Raw genomic sequence first — 24,702 nt, forward strand, 5'->3', positions numbered from 1 at the left:
AGCGCACTGTTCAGAGCAGAGCGCCCAGTTTTTGTGGTTCTGGACTCCTAGGCTCTATTCACACATTGCGTTTTTTCAGTGTTTTTTTAATGCAAATTTTCTAATGCGTTTTACAGTAGCAGCAAAGTCTATGAGATTTCATACACACACCTTGTTTTATTTTATCCTTAGTATTTTGTGCAATACTTATGTTAATAAAAATAATGTTTTTGCCAAATGCATCATGTTGCTTCTTTCAGCGTTTTTCACCCATTGAAAGCAATGTGTGGTGCAAAAAATGTAAAAAAACAACAACGCAGGTATCAGTCTTTGCTGCTATTTTGTGCCAAAACCTGATGAAGTAGAATCAGATTATTTTTTATGCACTAAACTTTATCAGCATGCGCAAGAGACAAAAACGCAGGAAAAAAGCGTAATAAAAAACACAATAAAAACTAAACAAAGCCTGATTTTTTTTAAGCAAGTTTCTTACTGCCAAGAAACTGGATTTTGCCTGTCGAAAAAAAGTGCATAAAAAAACGCAGTGTGTGAACATAGCCCTATTTTTATGGATCACTGGGGGTCCCAATGGTCAGCCTTTTAGCGATCAATAAATTATCCCATATCCTATCGATAAAGAATAATTTTCAATCCTGGTAACAAACCTTTAAATAAATATAAACCTATACAATTCAGCTAAACATCCATCAGGTCCCTGTTATAGAGAATATATTAAATACAGCGATACAAAACCTAAAGAATAATAATCTTTAATAATAATCTTTATTTTTATATAGCGCTAACATATTCCGCAGCGCTTTACATTTTTGCATACATTATCATCACTGTCCCCAATGGGGCTCACAATCTAAATTCCCTAGCAGTATGTCTTTGGAATGTGGGAGGAAACCGGAGTGCCCGGAGGAAACCCACGCAAACACGGAGAGAACATACAAACTCTTTGCAGAATGACTATAGACTAAATGACTAAAGAATGACTATAAGTCTCCACCTTACAAAAATACCTCTTTAATATTAAATTATCCTCCTCTGTGTTGATTACCTTGCAGCGTTTAGAATCATCTGCAAGTATTGATACTCTGCACTATATGCCCTTTACAAGGTAATTGATAAATGTATTAAAAAAGGGCCCAATACTGACCCATGTGAGCCAATGTTGATGCTGGGCTATATATATATTGTGTCCTTAGAGAGTGCCTGTAGCTTTAGAAAACCTCTAGCATGTCAGTGACATGTCGAAAAGCAAAACTCAAAATACGATGACAGAATGGCTATTTTCCTTACATTCCCATCTCACCAAAAAATGTAAAAGATGTCAACACTTTTTTTTTTTTTACAGTGAACTCCTTCTGCAGCCAGCTAAGCACAGAGATACATAAAGGCCGTAGAAGATAAACTACTGTACTCAAAAACTAATGCATTTAAGTAAAAAAAAAAGCACAGATCAGCTGTTATCTGCTCCGGCGGTGGTGGATGTAAACCATGAACGGAGCTGAATAGCACAGCTGTTCTCCCTGTGTAGTGACTGTCGCTGGGAACTGCATCATAGCTCCTATAGTAGAGAATAGTGGGTCTCGAACCTCTACCAATCTGATATTGATAATGATCAGTAATGACCTATCCAAGAATAAGACAACAATATGTCCCCAAAAGTGGCGAACCCCTTTAACTTACGTTTCATATGGCGTTATTTTTAAGGTGGAGGCTATCATCATTGTACCGGTGACAAAGGAGGAGGATTTTGTGCATATGCTGACATAACGTTATCTATCAAGGTATAGTACAAGAGGTATTATTACTTTAGTATAAACCATGATACACAAGGTGTTGTATAAATGATAGTTAGCCCCCATGTACTGTACATATGAGAAAACATGGAGGAACTCTCCACTTTCAGTGGTACCTGACAAGCCTCTAATTTACATTTGGGCCAATGAGGACTAGAGTGTACAGTGATACGAGGCGCCCAGAGATCACCTGAAGCAGCGGATGGATGAAACCTAGACAGTGGAAACCAATCAAATTTCTGTCTACATTTCAGTTTCAGGAAAAAAAAGGACTCTGCATTAGCTGCATTAGGCAGCACCCCTGTTCTTACTTGCACTAGTTTATATTTACATAATTGTACTTCTAGTCCAATCATTAAAATGAACGTGAAGCGCCCAACATCGTTAAAGGACTTGTAGTTCTGCCGAAAGCATCACAGCACTGTTTGGTTGAGTGTGCACTTCGCTAGTTGACACTTTTCTTAGGAAATCCGCATGTTCTGCCTTCATCTCATCTATGGATCTTCAGGGGTGCATTTAGAAATGCGATTTGGGTGCATCAATGCATCATTTAGAGTTGAGCAAAACAATTTGAAGGAATGTTAGTCCAGTGACCATGTTGGTAGTCCATGGCCGGAAAACCTCCTCTTACCTGCTAGCAGGATCCTGCAAACATTTGCTCATTTGTCGGATGATTGCTGGAACATTTACACGAGCTGAGAACTGGGAATGAGCGTTCCTGGGACTATCTACTGGTCTAAGCAAATCATTGGTCCAAGTTCCCCTGTGGAGTAACCACATTTTTTTTCTGCTGTTTTTTTTAACATTTCAGTCAAAGTGGATGTGAACTCATGATAACTCATGCCTACTGTGTCTTTATTGAACTGTTCATTGTTTTGTGTTGGTTTTTTTGGGGGGGTGCATTTTGCCCGCTGGGCTTCTGTGAGGAACGTAAAAGTATGAATGTAAAAAAAATGCATTTTTAAGTGCAGACTGACAGCTTTTTACCCCCCAAAATAAACACATTAAAATGCTGCTTCAAATCTGGACCAAAAACACATAAATCATAGTTCAGTCTACAGATAATTCTCAGGTTTGTCTGGTTTGTGTTACTTTGCATATTTTCCCCATGGAGTGTTGCCTTGTAAATAAGTCTCCATGTGTACTCGGGTCTCTTCAATAAGAGATGGTTCCACGTCTGAGCTCTGTCTAGGTATCTCAAACAGCCAATCAGTACTTTGCTCTGTACTGATGAGGGGTAAAAACCCAGAAATGGTGCAGTCCTATTCATGGGTCTCTGGTTTGGCTGATATTAGCTATTTATTTTTTTCTTTGAGGGATCAAAATATGTCGCTAATAGTGACAAGCGAACGTGCTGGGATAAGGTGATATCTGACCATGCTCGAGTGTCTTTGGCGTGCTTGAAAAATATGTTCGGGTCCCTGCAGACCTGTTTTTGACAATGCTGTGCAACAAAAACAATGAATACAACACAGTGCTAAATGTGGTGGCCATTCATTCTTTCGATTAGGCCCCCTTCACATGTCCATATAATACCGATTCCGGAAAAATGGTACTGGTGTGATCAGTGTGCCATCAGTGTGTCATCCTTGTGTCATCAGTAAGCCATGCGTTTTTCTCCTTCGCTTCATTGTGGGACATCTGTGTCCCCAATGAATGGCTCGGAGAAAAGGATTTTACGGTGAGTACACAAAAATCCCTATTTTTCCGGTATGGCTCAAGAAAAATCATTGCCAACGCTTCTCCTATACTTTGCAATGTCAAACACATACAGGTTATTGGCCCTTGCTATCCGTGCTGCTAGTAAAAAACATACATGTCTCCTCCTGGTATTCTCAGACACAGGGTCCATGTAAACGGACATGTCAAGATCCTCATCGATTACGACGGGTATGTGTGGTATCCATGATAAAAACTGATGCCACATGTACATGAAATATGGACATGTAAATGGGGCCTTAGCATTGGTCCAAAGGTTCAGACCTCTAATGATCGTAGAGTGATGGCATATCAAGGTCTTCATAGCGGGTAGGAGTTTAGGGTGTGAGTGCTGTATGTCTGTAGCCTGAAAACAGATATCCATAATAACCTTACATTTTTCTTTTTATAGTTCTTGTTTGAGCGTCTTGAAGGAATTTCCAAGGCTACCATAATAGACCTGGACGCCCATCAGGTACCAAACTCCACATCTCTGTTCATTTAATCAGATCAATGATCTGTGATCAGGGATCGCTGTAGATTCTGTTTCGGTATCTCAATAATTAGCTGTTGTTTATCGTTTCTCTATTATATCACATGGCTATCATGGAACAGGGGAATTCGCTCTATGAACCAGAGTAGAAACCCACTAAAAAGATGACATTACATGGACAGCCAGTCATCTATAGAGAAAATGATCGTCAGATCACAGCTTTCCCCTGTAGATTCAGCGTCATGCTGGGGTTAAGCATCTCTCGCATTTAGGCTATGTGCACACGTTGCAGAATTGCCGCGGAAATTTCCGCGGCAATTCTGCAACTCCCTGCCGCGGTAAATATGCATGCAGAATTGGCATGCATATTCCCGCTAAACACTAGCGTTTTGCAAGTGTAATTAGCTTGCAGAATGCTAGCGTTTTCCAAGCGATCTGTAGCATCGCTTGGAAAACTGATTGACAGGTTGGTCACACTTGTCAAACATAATGTTTGACAAGTGTGACCAACTTTTTACTATTGATGCTGCCTATGCAAAAAATCATGATATTCTAACCTTCCGGCGTCCCCCGCAGCCTTCCCGCTCCTCATGATACTCCTGGCAGCTCCCGTTCCCAGTAATGCCTCGCGACAATGACCTCAGATGACGTAGCATCACTTGAGACCGCTACGTCATCACATATCATTGTCGCAAGGCATTACTGGGAACGGGAGGAGCGAGAAGGCTGCGGGGGCTGCCGGAAGGTGAGAATAGCACAATTTTTTTATTTTAATTCTTTTTTTTTAACAGGTATATGGTTCCCAGGGCATGGAGGAGAGTCTCCTCTCCTCCACCCTGGGTACCAACTGCACATGATCCGCTTACTTCCTGCATGGTGGGCATAGCCCCATGTGGGAAGTAAGTGGATCAATGCTTTCCTATGTGTGCGGAATCCCCGTGATTCCGCACAAAGAATGAACATGCTGCGTTTTTTTCCGGAATGCAATTCTGCTGTGGGAAAAAGCGCAGCATGTGCACAAAAAATAAGGAATGCATTAAAAATGATGGGATGCTTATGTAAGCTTTTTTTTTAGTTTTTCTGGTGGAAAACGGCCGAAAAACGCTAAAAAAATGCTAAAAATTCTGAACGTTTGCACATAGCCTTAAGGGATTGTCTGTGATGACACAATTCCTGAAGATTTATGTTTTAGATCAATGTTTTAAAACATATCATATTTAAGAAAAATCTGTTTTCAGATCATATTATATTGGAATAAAACTGAAAAATAACAAGGAATAAAGTGATGAAATTCGAATAACCAGCTGTATAAGTCAAAAATGCTACGTTTTTCCTTAATTACTATTAATTCAGGACATACAGTACAGACCAAAAGTTTGGACACACCTTCTCATACAAAGATTTTTCTGTATTTTCATGACTATGAAAATAGTACATTCACACTGAAGGCATCAAAACTATGAATTAACACATGTGGAATGATATACTTAACAAAAAAGTGTGAAACAACTGAAAATATGTCTTATATTCTTCAAAGTAGCCACCTTTTGCTTTGATTACTGCTTTGCACACTCTTGGCATTCTCTTGATGAGTTCAAGAGGTAGTCATCAGGAATGGTCTTCCAATAGTCTTGAAGGAGTTCCCAGAGATGCTTAGCACTTGTTGGCCCTTTTGCCTTCACTCTGCAGTCCAGCTCACCCCAAACCATCTTGATTGGGTTCAAGTCTGGTGACTGTGGAGGCCAGGTCATCTGGCGTAGCACCCCATCACTCTCCTTCTCGGTCAAATAGCCCTTACACAGCCTGGAGGTGTGTTTGGGGTCATTGTCCTGTTGAAAAATAAATGATGGTCCAACTAAACTCAAACCGGATGGAATAGCATGCCGCTGCAAGATGCTGTGGTAGCCATGCTGGTTCAGTATGCCTTCAATTTTGAATAAATCCCCAACAGTGTCACCAGCAAAGCACCCCCACACCATCACACCTCCTCCTCCATGCTTCACGGTGGGAACCAGGCATGTACTGTAGAGTCCATCCGTTCACCTTTTCTCCATCGCACAAAGACACGGTGGTTGGAACCAAAGATCTCAAATTTGGACTCATCAGACCAAAGCACAGATTTCCACTGGTCTAATGTCCATTCCTTGTGTTCCTTAGCCCAAACAAGTCTCTTCTGCTTGTTGCCTGTCCTTAGCAGTGGTTTCTTGGCAGCTATTTTACCATGAAGGCCTGCTGCACAAAGTCTCCTCTTAAGGCCAGGGTCACACTAGACTGTAATACGGACGAGTGCAATGCGATAAAAAATCGCATAGTGCTCGTCCAAATGTTAATCTGTGGTGCAGCTTCCATCATCCGATATTTTCTCGGCCACATTCAGGATCCGAGTGAAATCGCAGCATGCTGGGATTGTCAGCGTATCTCGGCCAAGAATCGCCAATGCAAGTATATGGATGCGAGAAAAATACGGATTACACATGGACCAACAGTGTGACTTGCGAGAAATACGCAGCGGTGTTCTAGCGAAAAGCCGGCAATTCAGTGCGTTGTACAGTAAAATCATACTGACAGGTTAGAATAGAATAGCTAAAATAAATGTCTACACATAGTATAGTGGTATATATATGTATATATATATATATATACATATATGTGTGTGTGTCAGTGAGACATATATATATATATTAATATTTCATACAGCGCTAGATAGCAGAAAAGCCGGTATTTCAATTGCCGGCTTTTCCTATCTCCTTCTGAAACCCGACATGATATGAGACATGGTTTTAATACAGTAAACCATCTCATATCCCTTCTTTTATTACATATTTCTCTTTAGCAATGGAAGAAGTTTCTGTATGTTAAATTTGGCTGTAGCTATTAAAATAAAGGGTTAAATTGCGGAAAAAATTGACGTGGGCTCCCGCGCAATTTTCTCCGCCAGAGTGGGAAAGCCAGTGACTGAGGGCAGATATTAATAGCCTAGAGAGGGATATAGGACCCCCCCTGGCTAAAAACATCTGCCCCCAGCCACCCCAGAAAAGGCACATCTGGAAGATGCGCATATTCTGGCACTTAGCCTCTCTCTTCCCACTCCCGTGTAGCAGCTGGATATGGGCTAATGTCACCTTGCTATTGTAAGGTGACATTAAGCCAGGTTAATAATGGAGAAGCGTCAATTATGACACCTATCCATTATTAATCCAATAGTATGAAATGGTTAAAAAAACACACACACATTATTACAAAGTATTTTAATGAAATAAATGCACAGGTTGTTGTAATATTTTATTATACTGGTAATCCACCTGAAGACCCTTGTCACCTGAAACAAATGTAAACAAAACAAACAACAATATTCCATACCTTCCGATGATCAGTCTCGTCCAACGCTTTAAATCCATCTGAAAGGGTTAAGTAATTTTACAAGCAGAAGCCTGCTAATGCAGCCGCCCCTGCCTGTAAAACCCCAGGGAATGAATGGAATGTAGGTGAATGTCCTGTAGTTACCTCGAGTTGCGGTGATGCACCCTCTGCTGGATGTCCTCATATGAACTCGAGCCTGGGAACTTTTCAGAATATTTTCCCAGGCTCGAGTTCATATGAACTGGCTTAATGTCACCTTACAATAGCAAGGTGACATTAACCCTTCATTACCCCATATCCCACTGTTACATGGGAGTGGGAAGAGAGAGGCTAAGTGCCAGAATAGGCGCATCTTCAAGATGTGCCTTTTCTGGGGTCGCTGGGGGTAGATGTTTTTAGCCAGGGGGGACAATAACCGTGGACCTTCTCCAGGCTATTAATATCTGCCCTCAGTGACTGGCTTTCCCACTCTGGCAGAGAAAATTGCGCGGGAGCCCACGCCAATTTTTTCAGCGAATTTTAATAGCTAGAGCCACCAAATTTAACATACAGACACTTCTTCCATTACTAAAGAGAAATATGTAATAAAAGAAGGGATATGAGATGGTTTACTGTATGTAAACCATGTCTCATATCATGTCGGGTTTCAGAAGGAGATAGCAAAAGCCGGCAATTGAATTACCGGCTTTTCTGCTATCTAGCGCTGTATGAAATATTAATATATATATATATATATATATTTATATATATATATATGTGTCTCACTGACATATATATATTTAGACAGTATATATGTTTTTACGATTATTTGAGCCCATGGATCCATTGTATGTCCGTATTGCAAGCCTGCGAGAAAATCTCGCCATACGTATGCCATACGGATGTCAAATGGATCATTTGATGCGAGAAAATCGCATCCTCGCACTGCACACGGATCACTGTTTTGTTAACATTTCTGCGATTCTCTTCCGTGACCGTTTTTTTATACGTTGTGTGTGTCCCCGGCTTAACAGTTGTTGTAGAGATGTGTCTGCTGCTAGAACTCTGTGTGGCATTGACCTGGTCTCTAATCTGAGCTGCTGTTGACCTGCGATTTTTGAGGCTGGTGACTCGGATACACTTATCCTCAGAAGCAGAGGTGACTCTTGGTCTTCCTTTCCTGGGGCGGTCCTCATGTGAGCCAGTTTCTTTGTAGCGCTTGATGGTTTTTGAAACTGCACTTGGGGACATGTTGTGAGTTCTGTTTTTGGGCTCCCTCTGGTGGTTACTGATGGTACTGGGTGATTTGTGTTCTGCTGTCTCTGGTGTCCACCTGTTCTATTAGCATTTGGGAGTTTCCTATTTAACCGGGCTTTCTTGTCATTTCCCCGCCGGCTATCAAGGTTATCTGAGTGTTTTGTTTCCTCAGCTTCTGGCTTCAGTAATCTTCAGGACAAGCTAAGTTTTTGATTTTCTTGTTCCACGTTTTGCTTTATTTTTGTCTTGTCCAGCTTGCATATAATTGTTTCTTTGCTGCTGGTTGCTCTAGTGGGCTGTAACTGCTCCTCATGTTCCATGAGTTGGAACATGAGTTCAAGTAATTACAGGATGGTTTTTTGAAGGGTTTTTTGCTGACCGCGCAGTTTACTTTTGTATCCTCTGCTATCTAGTTTTAGCGGGTCTCATTTTGCTGAATCTGTTTTCATACTGTGTATGTGCCTTCCTCTCATTTCACCGTCATTATATGTGGGGGGCTGCTATTTCTGTGTGGTATTTCTCTGGAGGCAAGAGAGGTCTGTGTTTCTTCTAATAGGGGAAGTTAGATCTTCGGCTGGTGCGAGACGTCTAGGATCAACGTAGGCACGTTCCCCGGCTATTGTTATTTGTGTGTTCAGGTTTAGGGTCGCGGTCAGCTCAGGTTCCATCACCCTAGAGCTCGTTGGTGCTTGTCCTTTTGTGATTCCCTGCCATTGGAATCATGACAGTATAGCCGGCCCGAATGTTTGGGCTGAAGTAGGAGGAAAAGTAGTCTGAGGAAGTTTTTTTTTTTTTCTCTCCTCTGAGGTTGCTGCTTAGCCTTAATTGCAGCCTGGCTGATTTTTTTTTTCCTCCTCTTAATCCTTGAATGGCTCTGACCTTAGCTGTTTATCATGGACGTCCAGAGTTTAGCTTCCAGCTTGAATAATCTTGCTGCTAAGGTTCAAAATATACAAGATTTTGTTGTACATGCTCCTATGTCTGAACCTAGAATTCCTATTCCAGAGTTCTTTGCTGGAGATAGATCTAGTTTTCTGAATTTTAGGAACAATTGTAAGCTGTTCCTTTCTTTGAAATCTCGCTCTTCTGGAGACCCTGCTCAGCAGGTTAAGATTATTATATCTTTCCTGCGGGGTGACCCTCAAAATTGGGCATTTGCATTGGCACCAGGGGATCCTGCGTTGCTTAATGTGGATGCGTTTTTTCTGGCATTGGGTTTGCTCTATGAGGAACCTAACCAGGAGATTCAGGCTGAAAAAGCTTTATTAGCTCTCTCTCAGGGGCAAGATGAAGCAGAAATATATTGTCAAAAATTTCGGAAATGGTCAGTGCTTACTCAGTGGAATGAGTGCGCCCTGGCTGCAAAGTTCAGAGATGGCCTTTTTGAGGCCATTAAAGATGTTATGGTGGGGTTCCCTGCGCCTGCGGGTCTGAATGAGTCTATGACTATGGCTATTCAGATTGATCGGCGTTTACGGGAGCGCAAACCTCTGCACCATTTGGCGGTGTCTTCTGAACAGGCACTTGAGACAATGCAATGTGATAGAGTTCAGTCTAGAAGTGAACGGCAAAACTATAGGCGGAAAAATGGGTTGTGCTTTTATTGTGGTGATTCAGCTCATGTTATATCAGCATGCTCTAAACGCACAAAAAAGGTTGATAAGTCTGTTGCCATTAGTACGTTACAGTCTAAGTTCATTCTGTCTGTGACTCTGATTTGCTCATTATCATCCATTTCCGTCGATGCCTATGTAGATTCAGGCGCTGCCCTGAGTCTTATGGATTGGTCATTTGCCAAGCGACGTGGGTTTAGTCTTGAGCCTCTGGAAGTCCCTATTCCTTTGAAGGGAATTGACTCTACACCTTTGGCTATGAATAAACCTCAGTACTGGACACAAGTGACCATGCGTATGACTCCTGTTCATCAGGAGGTGAATCGCTTCCTGGTATTGTATAATTTACATGATGTTCTAGTACTTGGTCTGCCATGGTTACAAACTCATAATCCAGTCCTTGACTGGAAAACAATGTCTGTGTTAAGCTGGGGATGTCAGGGGATTCATGATGATGCACCTCCGATTTCTATCGCTTCATCTACTCCTTCTGAGGTTCCTGTATTTTTGTCTGATTATCGGGATGTTTTTGAGGAGCCTAAGCTCAGTTCGCTTCCTCCTCACAGGAATTGCGATTGTGCTATAGATTTAATTCCTGGTAGTAAATTTCCTAAAGGTCGTTTGTTCAATCTGTCAGTGCCAGAGCATACTGCTATGCGGGATTATGTTAAGGAGTCCTTGGAAAAGGGACATATCCGTCCATCTTCGTCCCCTTTGGGAACAGGTTTTTTTTTTCGTGGCCAAAAAAGATGGGTCCTTGAGACCTTGTATAGATTATCGTCTTTTGAATAAGATCACCGTAAAGTATCAGTATCCTTTGCCTTTGTTGACTGATTTGTTTGCTCGCATTAAGGGGGCTAAATGGTTCACTAAGATTGATCTTCGGGGTGCGTATAATCTTATACGAATAAAGCAAGCTGATGAGTGGAAAACCGCATTTAATACGCCTGAGGGCCATTTTGAGTATTTGGTAATGCCTTTCGGACTTTCTAATGCTCCTTCAGTCTTCCAGTCCTTTATGCACGATATTTTCCGTGAATATCTGGATAAATTTATGATTGTGTATTTGGATGATATTTTGGTTTTTTCTGATGACTGGGAGTCTCATGTTCAGCAGGTCAGGAAGGTGTTTCAGGTCCTGCGGGCTAATTCCTTGTTTGTAAAGGGCTCAAAGTGTCTCTTTGGAGTCCAGAAGATTTCTTTCTTGGGGTATATTTTTTCCCCTTCTACTATTGAGATGGATCCCGTCAAGGTTCGGGCTATTTGTGACTGGACGCAGCCTGCATCTCTTAAGAGTCTGCAGAAGTTCTTGGGCTTTGCTAATTTCTATCGTCGTTTTATAACTAATTTTTCTAGTGTTGTTAAGCCTTTGACGGATTTGACTAAGAAGGGTGCTGATGTTGCTGATTGGTCTCCTGCGGCTGTGGAGGCCTTTCAGGAACTTAAACGCCGGTTTTCTTCTGCTCCTGTGTTGCGTCAGCCTGATGTTTCGCTTCCTTTCCAGGTTGAGGTTGATGCTTCCGAGATTGGAGCAGGGGCGGTTTTGTCGCAGAGAGGCTCCGATTGCTCGGTGATGAAGCCATGTGCGTTCTTTTCTAGGAAGTTTTCGCCCGCTGAGCGGAATTATGATGTGGGTAATCGGGAACTTTTGGCCATGAAGTGGGCATTTGAGGAGTGGCGTCATTGGCTGGAGGGTGCTAGACATCGTGTGGTGGTCTTGACTGATCACAAAAATCTGATTTACCTTGAGTCTGCCAGGCGTCTGAATCCTAGACAGGCTCGTTGGTCACTGTTTTTCTCTCGTTTCAATTTTGTGGTTTCATACCTGCCAGGTTCAAAGAATGTGAAGGCGGATGCTCTTTCTAGGAGTTTTGTGCCTGACTCCCCTGGAAATTCTGAGCCCACTGGTATCCTTAGGGATGGGGTGATTTTGTCGGCCGTCTTCCCAGACTTGCGACGTGCTTTGCAGGAGTTTCAGGCGGGTAAACCTGATCGTTGTCCGCCTGAGAGACTGTTTGTTCCGGATAGTTGGACCAGTAGAGTCATCTCCGAGGTCCATTCTTCTGCGTTGGCAGGTCATCCTGGAATATTTGGTACTAGAGACTTGGTGGCCAGGTCTTTTTGGTGGCCTTCCTTGTCGAGGGATGTGCGTTCTTTTGTGCAGTCTTGTGAGGTTTGTGCTCGGGCTAAGCCTTGCTGTTCTCGAGCCAGTGGATTGTTGTCACCTTTGCCTATCCCGAAGAGGCCTTGGACGCACATTTCCATGGACTTTATTTCGGATCTCCCTGTCTCTCAAAAAATGTCCGTCATCTGGGTTGTGTGTGACCGCTTTTCTAAAATGGTTCATCTTGTACCCTTGCCTAAGTTGCCTTCCTCCTCTGAGTTAGTCCCTCTGTTTTTCCAGAACGTGGTTCGTTTGCATGGGATTCCGGAGAACATCGTTTCTGACAGGGGATCCCAGTTTGTGTCTAGATTTTGGCGGACGTTCTGTGCTAAGATGGGCATTGATTTGTCCTTTTCGTCTGCATTCCACCCTCAGACGAATGGCCAGACGGAGCGAACTAATCAGACCTTGGAAACTTATTTGAGGTGTTTTGTTTCTGCTGATCAGGATGACTGGGTTACCTTTTTGCCACTGGCCGAGTTTGCCTTTAATAATCGGGCTAGTTCTGCTACCTTGGTTTCTCCTTTCTTTTGTAATTCGGGGTTTCATCCTCGTTTTTCCTCTGGTCAGGTGGAGCCTTCTGATTGTCCTGGAGTGGACATGGTGGTGGATGGGTTGCATCGGATTTGGAGTCATGTGGTGGACAATTTGAAGTTGTCCCAGGAGAAGGCTAAGCAGTTTGCTAATCGCCGTCGCCGCGTGGGTCCTCGACTTCGTGTTGGGGACTTGGTGTGGTTGTCTTCTCGTTTTGTTCCCATGAAGGTCTCTTCTCCTAAGTTCAAGCCTCGGTTCATCGGTCCTTATAGGATCTTGGAAGTTCTTAACCCTGTGTCGTTTCGTTTGGATCTCCCGGCATCGTTTGCTATTCATAATGTGTTCCATCGGTCGTTGTTGCGGAGGTATGAGGTACCTGTTGTTCCTTCGCTTGAGCCTCCTGCTCCGGTGCTGGTGGAGGGAGAATTGGAGTATGTTGTGGAGAAGATCTTGGATTCTCGTGTTTCCAGACAGAAACTCCAATATTTGGTCAAGTGGAAGGGTTATGGTCAGGAGGATAATTCTTGGGTGGTTGCCTCTGATGTTCATGCTGATGATTTGGTCCGCGCTTTTCATAGGGCTCATCCTGGTCGCCCTGGTGGTTCTCGTGAGGGTTCGGTGACCCCTCCTCAAGGGGGGGGTACTGTTGTGAGTTCTATTTTTGGGCTCCCTCTGGTGGTTACTGATGGTACTGGGTGATTTGTGTTCTGCTGTCTCTGGTGTCCACCTGTTCTATTAGCATTTGGGAGTTTCCTATTTAACCGGGCTTTCTTGTCATTTCCCCGCCGGCTATCAAGGTTATCTGAGTGTTTTGTTTCCTCAGCTTCTGGCTTCAGTAATCTTCAGGACAAGCTAAGTTTTTGATTTTCTTGTTCCACGTTTTGCTTTATTTTTGTCTTGTCCAGCTTGCATATAATTGTTTCTTTGCTGCTGGTTGCTCTAGTGGGCTGTAATTGCTCCTCATGTTCCATGAGTTGGAACATGAGTTCAAGTAATTACAGGATGGTTTTTTGAAGGGTTTTTTGCTGACCGCGCAGTTTACTTTTGTATCCTCTGCTATCTAGTTTTAGCGGGCCTCATTTTGCTGAATCTGTTTTCATACTGTGTATGTGCCTTCCTCTCATTTCACCGTCATTATATGTGGGGGGCTGCTATTTCTGTGGGGTATTTCTCTGGAGGCAAGAGAGGTCTGTGTTTCTTCTAATAGGGGAAGTTAGATCTTCGGCTGGTGCGAGACGTCTAGGATCAACGTAGGCACGTTCCCCGGCTATTGTTATTTGTGTGTTCAGGTTTAGGGTCGTGGTCAGCTCAGGTTCCATCACCCTAGAGCTCGTTGGTGCTTGTCCTTTTGTGATTCCATGCCATTGGAATCATGACAGGGACACTTTCAAAGTTTTCCCAATTTTTCGGACTGACTGACCTTCACTTCTTAAAGTGATAATGGCCACTCGTTTTTCTTTACTTAGCTGCTTTTTTCTTGCCATAATACAAATTCTAACAGTCTATTCTGTAGGTCTATCAGCTGTGTATTCACCAGACTTCTGCACAACACAACTGATGGTCCCAACCCCATTTCTAAGGCAAGAAATCACACTTATTAAACCTGACAGGGAACACCTGTGAAGTGAAAACAATTTCCGGTGACTACCTCTTGAAGGTCATCAAGAGAATGCCAAGAGTGTGCAAAGCAGTATTCAAAGCAAAATGTGGCTACTTTGAAGAACCTAGAATATAAGATATATTTTCAGTTGTTTTACACTTTTTTGTTAAGTATATAATTCCACATGTGTTAATTCATAGTTTTGATGCCTTCAGTGTGAATGTACAATTTTCATAGTCATGAAAATACAGAAAAATCTTTGAATGAGAAGGTGTGTTCAAACTTTTGGTCTGTACTGTATATATAGTATATACAGTATGTGGAATTAATGGCGCTATATGAGTGAGCAAAATAAATATATAATATATAAATATATATGTGTGTGTCTGTGTGTACCATTATATATTTTTCTTTTTATTAGGGTAATGGGTTTGCAAGAGATTTCATGGATGATAAGCGGGTGTACATCATGGACATGTACAATCAGCACGCATATCCTGGAGATACATTTGCAAAACGTATGTAAATTGCATTTAGCAATATAACCTTTGTATCAGCGTTAGAGCCTGGGAATGTCATTATTAGTGATAAAGAAGTTTCAGATCATAATAATAATCTATATTTTTTATTTAGTGCTATCTTATTCCGCAGCGCTTTACAGTTTGCACACATCACTGTCACCATTGGGGCTCACAATCTAATTCCCTATCAGTATGTCTTTGGAGTGTGGGAGAAAACTGGAGAACCCGTAGGAAACCCACGCAAATACAAACTCCTTGCATATGTTGTCCTTGGTGGGATTGGAACTCAAGACTCCAGCGCTGCAAGGCTGCAGTGCTAACCACTGAGCCATCGTGCTGGCTCTAGTATGTCAGTGTAGCAGCATTGTTCTAGAAATAACTGTATGCCCACCCCACAAACTTGCACACCCTCGCAGAAATCTTAAACACCTTGATCTACATTCACTCTCTGAATCCCTCCTCCCTCTCACAGACATAAGTTCCCTACACAATGCGGATGACACTGCCGCTCTATATAACTCCACAATAGCTGCAGCTTTGAAATCTCTTGCCCCTCTCACACATACCAAAGCTCGCAAAATCAACAGACAGCCCTGGCACACCAGCCTGACCAAAGAACTGAGGCGAGCTTCCAGGGCTGCAGAGTGGAGATGGAAAAGATCCCACTCCAACGAGCACTTTATCGCATTCAAACAGTCCCTCACTACTTTCAAGACCACACTCGCCACAGCTAAACAAACCTACTTCACATCTCTCATATCCTCCCTGTCTCACAACCCTAAACAGTTATTCAACACCTTCAACTCTCTCCTCTGTCCCCCAGCACCTCCTCCCTCCCCACTCATCTCAGCTGAAGACTTTGCCTCATTTTTCAAGCAGAAGATTGAGAACATCAGAGACAGTTTTAGTCGACAACCCCCAGAGCCCTTCCTCCCAACTACGCAGCCCTCCACCTCGAAAACCAACTTCTCCACCATTACAGAAGATCGACTTTCCACTCTACTCTCAAGATCGCATCTCACCACCTGTGCACTTGACCTGATCCCTTCCCACTTCATGCCAAACCTCGCCACAGTCTTCATCCCAACTCTAACCCATCTCTTCAACCTATCAATAACAACTGGCGTTTTCCCCTCAAGCTTTAAACATGCCTCAATCACACCTATCCTCAAAAAGCCCTCTCTTGACCCATCCTCTGTATCTAGCTATCGCCCTATATCACTTCTCCCCTATGCCTCCAAACTACTGGAACAACACGTTCATCTTGAACTGTCCTCCCACCTATCTTCCTGCTCCCTTTTCGACCGCTTACAATCAGGCTTCCGGTCACACCACTCCAATGAAACTGCCCTAAGGTCACCAATGACCTATTAACCGCCAAGAGCAAGCGACACTACTCTATCCTCCTCCTCTTGGACCTGTCCTCTGCCTTTGACACAGTGGACCATTCCCTATTACTACAGACCCTCTCATCCCTTGGAATCACAGACTTGGCCCTATCCTGGATCTTGTCATACCTAACTGACCGAACATTCACACACCACCTCCTCACCTCGCCCCTTATCTGTCGGAGTCCCGCAAGGTTCAGTTCTAGGGCCCCTGGTCTTCTCCATTTACACTTTTGGCCTGGGACAGCTCATCGGTTTTCAGTATCATCTCTATGCTGATGACACACAGATCTACATCTCTGGACCAGATATCACTACCCTACTAACCAGAATCCCTCAATGTCCATCCGCTATTTCATCCTTCTTCTCCACAAGATTTCTAAAACTTAACATGGACAAAACAGAATTCATTGTCTTTCCCCCATCTCACGCGACCCCCCCAATGAACCTATCCATTACAGTAAACGGCTGCCCATTCTCCCCAGTCCCACAAGCTCGCTGCCTTGGGGTAATCCTTGACACTGATCTCTCCTTCAAACCTCATATCCAAGCCCTTTCCACTTCCTGCCGCCTTCAACTCAAAAATATTTCACAGATCCGTGCATTCCTAAACCAAGAATCCTCTGTCCCCCAGCACCTCCTCCCTCCCCACTCATCTCAGCTGAAGACTTTGCCTCATTTTTCAAGCAGAAGATTGAGTACATCAGAGACAGTTTTAGTCGACAACACCCAGAGCCCTTCCTCCCAACTACCCAGCCCTCCACCTCGAAAACCAACTTCTCCACCATTACAGAAGATCGACTTTCCACTCTACTCTCAAGATCGCATCTCACCACCTGTGCACTTGACCAGATCCCTTCCCACTTCATGCCAAACCTCGCCACAGTCTTCATCCCAACTCTAACCCATCTCTTCAACCTATCAATAACAACTGGCGTTTTCCCCTCAAGCTTTAAACATGCCTCAATCACACCTATCCTCAAAAAGCCCTCTCTTGACCCATCCTCTGTATCTAGCTATCGCCCTATATCACTTCTCCCCTATGCCTCCAAACTACTGGAACAACACGTTCATCTTGAACTGTCCTCCCACCTATCTTCCTGCTCCCTTTTCGACCGCTTACAATCAGGCTTCCGGTCACACCACTCCAATGAAACTGCCCTAAGGTCACCAATGACCTATTAACCGCCAAGAGCAAGCGACACTACTCTATCCTCCTCCTCTTGGACCTGTCCTCTGCCTTTGACACAGTGGACCATTCCCTATTACTACAGACCCTCTCATCCCTTGGAATCACAGACTTGGCCCTATCCTGGATCTTGTCATACCTAACTGACCGAACATTCACACACCACCTCCTCACCTCGCCCCTTATCTGTCGGAGTCCCGCAAGGTTCAGTTCTAGGGCCCCTGGTCTTCTCCATTTACACTTTTGGCCTGGGACAGCTCATCGGTTTTCAGTATCATCTCTATGCTGATGACACACAGATCTACATCTCTGGACCAGATATCACTACCCTACTAACCAGAATCCCTCAATGTCCATCCGCTATTTCATCCTTCTTCTCCACAAGATTTCTAAAACTTAACATGGACAAAACAGAATTCATTGTCTTTCCCCCATCTCACGCGACCCCCCCAATGAACCTATCCATTACAGTAAACGGCTGCCCATTCTCCCCAGTCCCACAAGCTCGCTGCCTTGGGGTAATCCTTGACACTGATCTCTCCTTCAAACCTCATATCCAAGCCCTTTCCACTTCCTGCCGCCTTCAACTCAAAAATATTTCACAGATCCGTGCATTCCTAAACCAAGAATCTGAAAAAACCCTAGTCCGTGCCCTCATCATCTCCCGCCTCGACTACTGTAACCTTCTGCTCTGTGGCCTCCGCTCTAACACTCTCGCACCCCTCCAATCTCATCCTGTCCCCCCGCTATCCCCCGGCCTCTCCCCTCTGTCAATCCCTGCACTGGCTCCCCATTACCCAGAGACTCCAGTACAAAAGCCTAACCATGACATACAAAGCCATCCACAACCTGTGTCCTCCATACATCTGTGACCTCGTCTCCCGGTACTTTCCTGCATGCAACCTCCGATCCTCACAAGATCTCCTGCTCTACTCCCCTCTTATCTCCTCTTCCCACAATCGCATACAAGATTTCTCTCGCACATCACCCCTACTCTGGAACTCTCTACCACAACATATCAGACTCTCGCCTACCATCGAAACCTTCAAATAGAACCTGAAGACCCACCTCTTCCGACAAGCCTACAACCTGCAGTAACCACCGATCGACCAAACCGCTGCATGACCAGCTCTACCCTCACCTACTGTATCCTCACCCATCCCCTGTAGATTGTGAGCCCTCGCGGGCAGGGTCCTCTCTGATCACGTACCAGTCATGACTTGTATTGTTCAAGATTATTGTACCTGTTTTTATTATGTATACCCCTCCTCACATGTAAAGCCCCATGGATTAAATGGCGCTATAATAAATAATAATAATAATATGCTGCATAGTGTAAATGGGAGTTTTTACTTATTATAAAAGGAATTTGTCACCAGTTTTTTTCCTCCTAATCTGACAGCAGCATAATGTAGAGACGGAGACCCTGGTTTCAGCAGTATTTTATTTATTAGGCGACTTGCTGTCATTTTTATATAATCACTGTGTTATCAGCAAGATATTATCACTACAGGTCTAGAAAATGTTGCTGCCATGTAATCTTGCCACATACCCACTAATGATTTGCAGCTTTCTGCCTATGCACATTGTACACAGAATGCAGCCAATCAGCAGTGGGGGTGGAGTTATACAGAGCTCAGCATTCAGAGAATTGCTAGATATGCAGCAGATAAAACAGTGATTTCATCAAAACTGCATTAAAGAGAACTTGTCAGCAGGATTGTGCACAGTAACCTACAGACAGTGTCAGGTTGGTGCCGTTATACTGATTAAAATGATACCTTGGTTGATGAAATTTCGTCTTGTGGTTGTTGTGTAATCTTTATCTTCAGTTTTGAGTTAATGATATGCTCGTGCTCCGGGGCGGCCTGTAGGGGTCTTCATGTGGTGCTTTGATTACATATTCATCTGTATGGCTTCTGATCCCTCACTGACCTGCTCCCTAGTTTACATAATGAATATTATATATACTGTAAAAAAAAAATCACCTGCAGCAGGCCTTTACAGTACGGGTTAAAGGGAATCTGTTACCAACTTTTTGCTACCTCATCTGAGAGCAGCTTATTATATGCAAAGAGACCATGAATCCAACAATGTATCAATTAGTTTACTGGGTGCAGCAGTACTGACAAAATCAGAGTTTATAAATGTAGCAATGCAGAGGAGCTGAGAAACCTAACCTCACCCACCCCATAGTCTATAGACAGTGAGCTGCTTATCACTGGAGGGGGCGGAGTTGGATTAGCAAGCAAATGCTGCTGTAATCTGGACAATGATAATCACCAGGTGATAAAACCTTCAGTAAAAGTAAACAACAGCACCCAGCCTGACATGTGACATATCCTGAAATCTGTGTTTAACCTCTACATCATGCTGTCCTCAGCAGAAACCTTCTGACAGATACCCTTAAAAATTGGCCCTGTCACTTAGGTGAAAACAGGCTTTGGGGTGAAGGGGTTAAGGGCACTTCATCAAAATGCAAAACAACAAAATCCCACATTATTAAATGCTAGGGACAAAGAAGAGATCCCACATACTATATTAAAAACGAATTTTTATTTATTAAGGCCACAAATGCCAATACACTGTAAAAGACAATAATAAAAAAGCAAAATGCCGTCTAGGGGACGCCAGATTAAGTTAAATAGGAAAATTCCCCACATGTAATACTGATCACATACATTTTATTATATCACCAATCAATGAAGTTCATTAACAGGCAAATTCAATCCAGCAAGTGTACAAAACATATGCATTAATATACCCAGGCCCAAATATCCCTAATGCAGTCTGTACTAGCAAATATACCCTGTGTTAAAACTAACATACAGGGACATAGAAAAAATTCCTATCTGCCCACACTGCCTAGTGGCCCATAGGATTTATGCCAAAATCCTTCCTAAATATAAAATGCTATTTAAAGCGATATAACATTGCCACTGTAATGTGAAGAGTTGATAATTACCTACAGTGTGGATGGCCATGGCGTCTCCTCACCCCGACGTACGTTTCGCCGCCATCTTCTTCCGGGGGCGTGTCAAGGTGAGGGGTAACCGTGTATTTATGTGAGCCTGAACCTATCAGCGGTGTCGAGTGCCGGTCAGGTGATACGGCGCATCGCGTGTCCTCCCCGCCTCCTACGTCATCCTTCCTTGGCAACACTCAATGACATGCACGCTTGATTGCTGTCAGTGTCAGTGTAAGAGCGCAACCTGGAAGTGACGGAGTCCGGGGTCAGCGCGCATGCGCTCTACCGATCGGCACTTGTAACATCGCGATCTGGGAGAAAGGCCATGGATAAAGATAAGGGAGGGAAAAGGAAAGGGAGGGAAAGAAGGAGAGACTTCTGCATAATATAAGCAGGAAAGGCTAAATATGTAAAGTTAATATGTTACGGCCATCCCAAAGTACCCATAATTAAATATATACCGATATATTGACTAATGCTTTACTGTATGCATTTTATATTTTATACCCACACCCTTGACTATGTTTGATACATAATTATTAAAATTAAAATTAATTATAAACGCTGATTATGTGAAATTAATATAAAATATTATAACCTACTATATAATTGTCTAAGGGTCACTTCCGTCTTTTTGTCCTTCTATCTGTCTGTCTGTCACAGATATTCATTGGTCGCAGCCTCTGTCTGTTATGGAAATCCAAGTCGCTGATTGGTTGCGGCAAAGCAGCCACGACCAATCAGCGACGGGCACAGTCCGGAAGAAAATGGCCGCTCCTTACTCCCCGCAGTCAGTGTCCGGCGCCCGCATACTCCCCTCCACTCACCGCTCACACAGGGTTAATGACGGCGGTAACGGACCGCGTTATGCCGCGGGTAGGTAACGCACTCAGTTAACACTGCTATTAACCCTGTGTGACCAACTTTTTACTATTGATGCTGCGTATGTGGCATCAATAGTAAAAAGATCTAATGTTAAAAATAATAATAATAAAAAAAAATCGTTATATACTCACCGTCCGTCGGCCCGGTGGCCGCGCCATGCATTGCGATCTCACGAGATGATGACGTAGAGGATATGATGCCCACATTGCTATATACTACGTGGGCTGTGCAATATACTACATGAACTGTGCAATATACTACGTGGGCTGTGCAATATACTACGTGGGCTGCGCAATGTACTATGTGGGCTGCGCAATGTACTACGTGGGCTGCGCAATATACTATGTGGGCTATGCAATGTACTACGTGGCCTGTGCAATATATTACGTGGCCTGTGCAATATATTACGTGGCCTGTGCAATATACTACGTGGGCTGCGCAATGTACTACGTGGGCTGAACAATGTACTACGTGGGCTGGGCAATCTACTACATGGGCTGGGCAATATATTACGTGGCTGGGCAATATACTACGTGGGCTGTGCAATATACTACGGGGGCTGTGCAATATACTACGTGGGCTGTGCAATATACTACGTGGGCTGTGCAATATACTGTACTATGTGCGCTGTGCAATGTACTACGTGGGCTGTGCAATATACTACGTGGGCTGTGCAATGTACTACGTGGGCTGTGCAATGTACTACGTGGGCTCAGGGGTGGATTAAGGGTAGCCAGGGCCCCGGGCTGTTCACACACTGTGGGCCCCCCCGGTCATGTGACGGGGGTCATGTGACGGGGGTCATGTGACGGGGGTCATGTGACGGGGGTCATGATATACCTGAACCAGATTATTCCAGAAAAATGGCCGGGCCCTACTCTGCTGTAACCTATTAAATATTTGTTAAAATCTGCAATACAATTTAGGTATATCTTGACCAATAATATCACATACAAGGAACAAATACCACCGCACCATGACCAGACCACAAATTACAACCACAGTGATCGAAAAATATCACATACAAGGAACAAATACCACCGCACCATGACCAGACTACAAATTACAACCACAGTGATCGAAGAATATCACATACAAGGAACAAATACCACAACACCATGTCAAGACCACATATTACCACTTGGTGACCAAATAGCACATACAAGGGACAAATACCACAACACCATTTCCAGACCACATATTACCACCACATAGTGACTGAATACTACAATACTGATCAGTAATAAAAAAAAACAAAAACACAATACTATCACCATAAGTGCCAGTATTCACAGGAGATCTGTACTTAGTATGCAGTGTCTATGTAGAGGTAATACAGAGATCACTGGTGGTATTATACACATGAGCTCTGTATATAATGTATAGGTAATACAGTGATCACTGGTGACATTATACACAGGACCTCTGTATATAGTATACAGTGTATAGTGTCAGTGTATAGGTAACACTGACTCACCAGTGACGTCTCTAGGTGAAGTCCTTCATCTTTCATCCAGCACAGACTGCCATCATTTCTTCCAGCCAGGACTCATTTCTGCAGGAAATAACACAGTTATCTCGAGCTCTGCTTGCAGAACACATTACTTAATTTTTCACAACTTCTACATTACACCACATGAAGATAAAAAGGCGATATAGTGTCACTCTGCAAAGTAACAGGACCGCCCCCCCTTTTAAAACAGTATACTCAAAAAATAAAATAAATACATCACTGCAGTAATAATATCCCTTAATTAGCCCCTATGGTAATAATATTCCCCATCCTGGACCCCGTGTGTCTCATTCCTGGCTCCAGCCATATGTTCTCCCATCCTGCACTCATGAGTATCCATTCTACACCATATGATCTCCCGATCCTGCCCCATCTGTCTCCATCGTATCCATCCTGCCCCATGATCCAATCCTGCCCCATGTCTCCAATCATGCCCCATGTCTACATTCTGCCCATGCCTCCAGTCCTGCCCCCAATGTGTCCAGCAATCTGCCCCAGTGTGTCCAGCATATTACCCCCAGTGTGTCCAGCATATTACCCCCAGTGTGTCCAGCAATCTGCCCCAGTATGTCCAGCATATTGCCCCCAGACAGTGTGTCCAGCAATCTGCCCCAGTGTGTCCAGCATATTACCACCAGTGTGTCCAGCAATCTGGCCCAGTGTGTCCAGCATTGCCCCAGTGTGTCCAGCAATCATCTGCCCCAGTGTGTCCAGCATATTACCCCCACCGTCTCCAGCAATCTGCCCCACCGTCTCCAGCAATCTGCCCCACCGTCTCCAGCAATCTGCCCCACCGTCTCCAGCAATCTGCCCCACCGTCTCCAGCAATCTGCCCCACTGTCTCCAGCATTGCCCCACTGTCTCCAGCATTGCCCCACTGTCTCCAGCATTGCCCCACCGTCTCCAGCAATCTGCCCCACCGTCTCCAGCAATCTGCCCCACTGTCTCCAGCAATCTGCCCCACTGTCTCCAGCATTGCCCCACTGTCTCCAGCATTGCCCCACTGTCTCCAGCATTGCCCCACTGTCTCCAGCAATCTGCCCCACTGTCTCCAGCATTGCCCCCCAGTGTGTCCTCCAGCATTGCCCCCCAGTGTGTCTAGCAATCTGCCCCAGTATGTCCAGCATTGCCCCACAGTGTGTCCTCCAGCATTGCCCCCCAGTGTGTCCTCCAGCATTGCCCCCAGTGTGTCCTCCAGCATTGCCCCCCAGTGTGTCCTCCAGCATTGCCCCCCAGTGTGTCCTCCAGCATTGCCCCCAGTGTGTCCTCCAGCATTGCCCCCCAGTGTGTCCTCCAGCATTGCCCCCCAGTGTGTCCTCCAGCATTGCCCCCCAGTGTGTCCTCCAGCATTGCCCCCCAGTGTGTCCTCCAGCATTGCCCCCCAGTGTGTCCTCCAGCATTGCCCCCAGTGTGTCCTCCAGCATTGCCCCCCAGTGTGTCCTCCAGCATTGCCCCCCAGTGTGTCCTCCAGCATTGCCCCCCAGTGTGTCCTCCAGCATTGCCCCCCAGTGTGTCCTCCAGCATTGCCCCCCAGTGTGTCCACTGATAACTGATCCAACAAAAAAACAAACAAAAAAAACCAAACAAGCAGTCTCCTCACCTGTCCGCGCTCCAAGCGGCGACCTCCCTGCTGCAGCGCACACTCGCCGGCGACTGGCAATGACGTCAGACGCCGGCGACGTGTGCGCTGCGGCCGACATCAGCCGCCAGCCTCCGATTGGCTGGCGGCTGTTGTTGTTAACTATTGATGTGC

At 44.4% G+C, this 24,702-nt stretch overlaps 1 protein-coding gene across 2 annotated transcripts in view; it reads left to right on the top strand.

The window, feature by feature from the left end:
• The window catches only part of LOC138647650 (histone deacetylase 11-like), a 73,318-nt gene that overhangs the window by 38,214 nt on the left and 10,402 nt on the right, over positions 1 to 24,702 (top strand). For both annotated transcript variants that reach the window (XM_069736815.1, XM_069736816.1), the window contains 3 exons: positions 1,699 to 1,775; positions 3,898 to 3,960; positions 14,907 to 15,003. In XM_069736815.1, the coding sequence (XP_069592916.1) occupies positions 1,699 to 1,775; positions 3,898 to 3,960; positions 14,907 to 15,003 (237 nt within the window). The remainder of the gene's footprint in view (positions 1 to 1,698; positions 1,776 to 3,897; positions 3,961 to 14,906; positions 15,004 to 24,702) is intronic.

This window comes from Ranitomeya imitator, chromosome 8, assembly GCF_032444005.1.
Source record: "Ranitomeya imitator isolate aRanImi1 chromosome 8, aRanImi1.pri, whole genome shotgun sequence".
Taxonomy (NCBI): domain Eukaryota; kingdom Metazoa; phylum Chordata; class Amphibia; order Anura; family Dendrobatidae; genus Ranitomeya; species Ranitomeya imitator.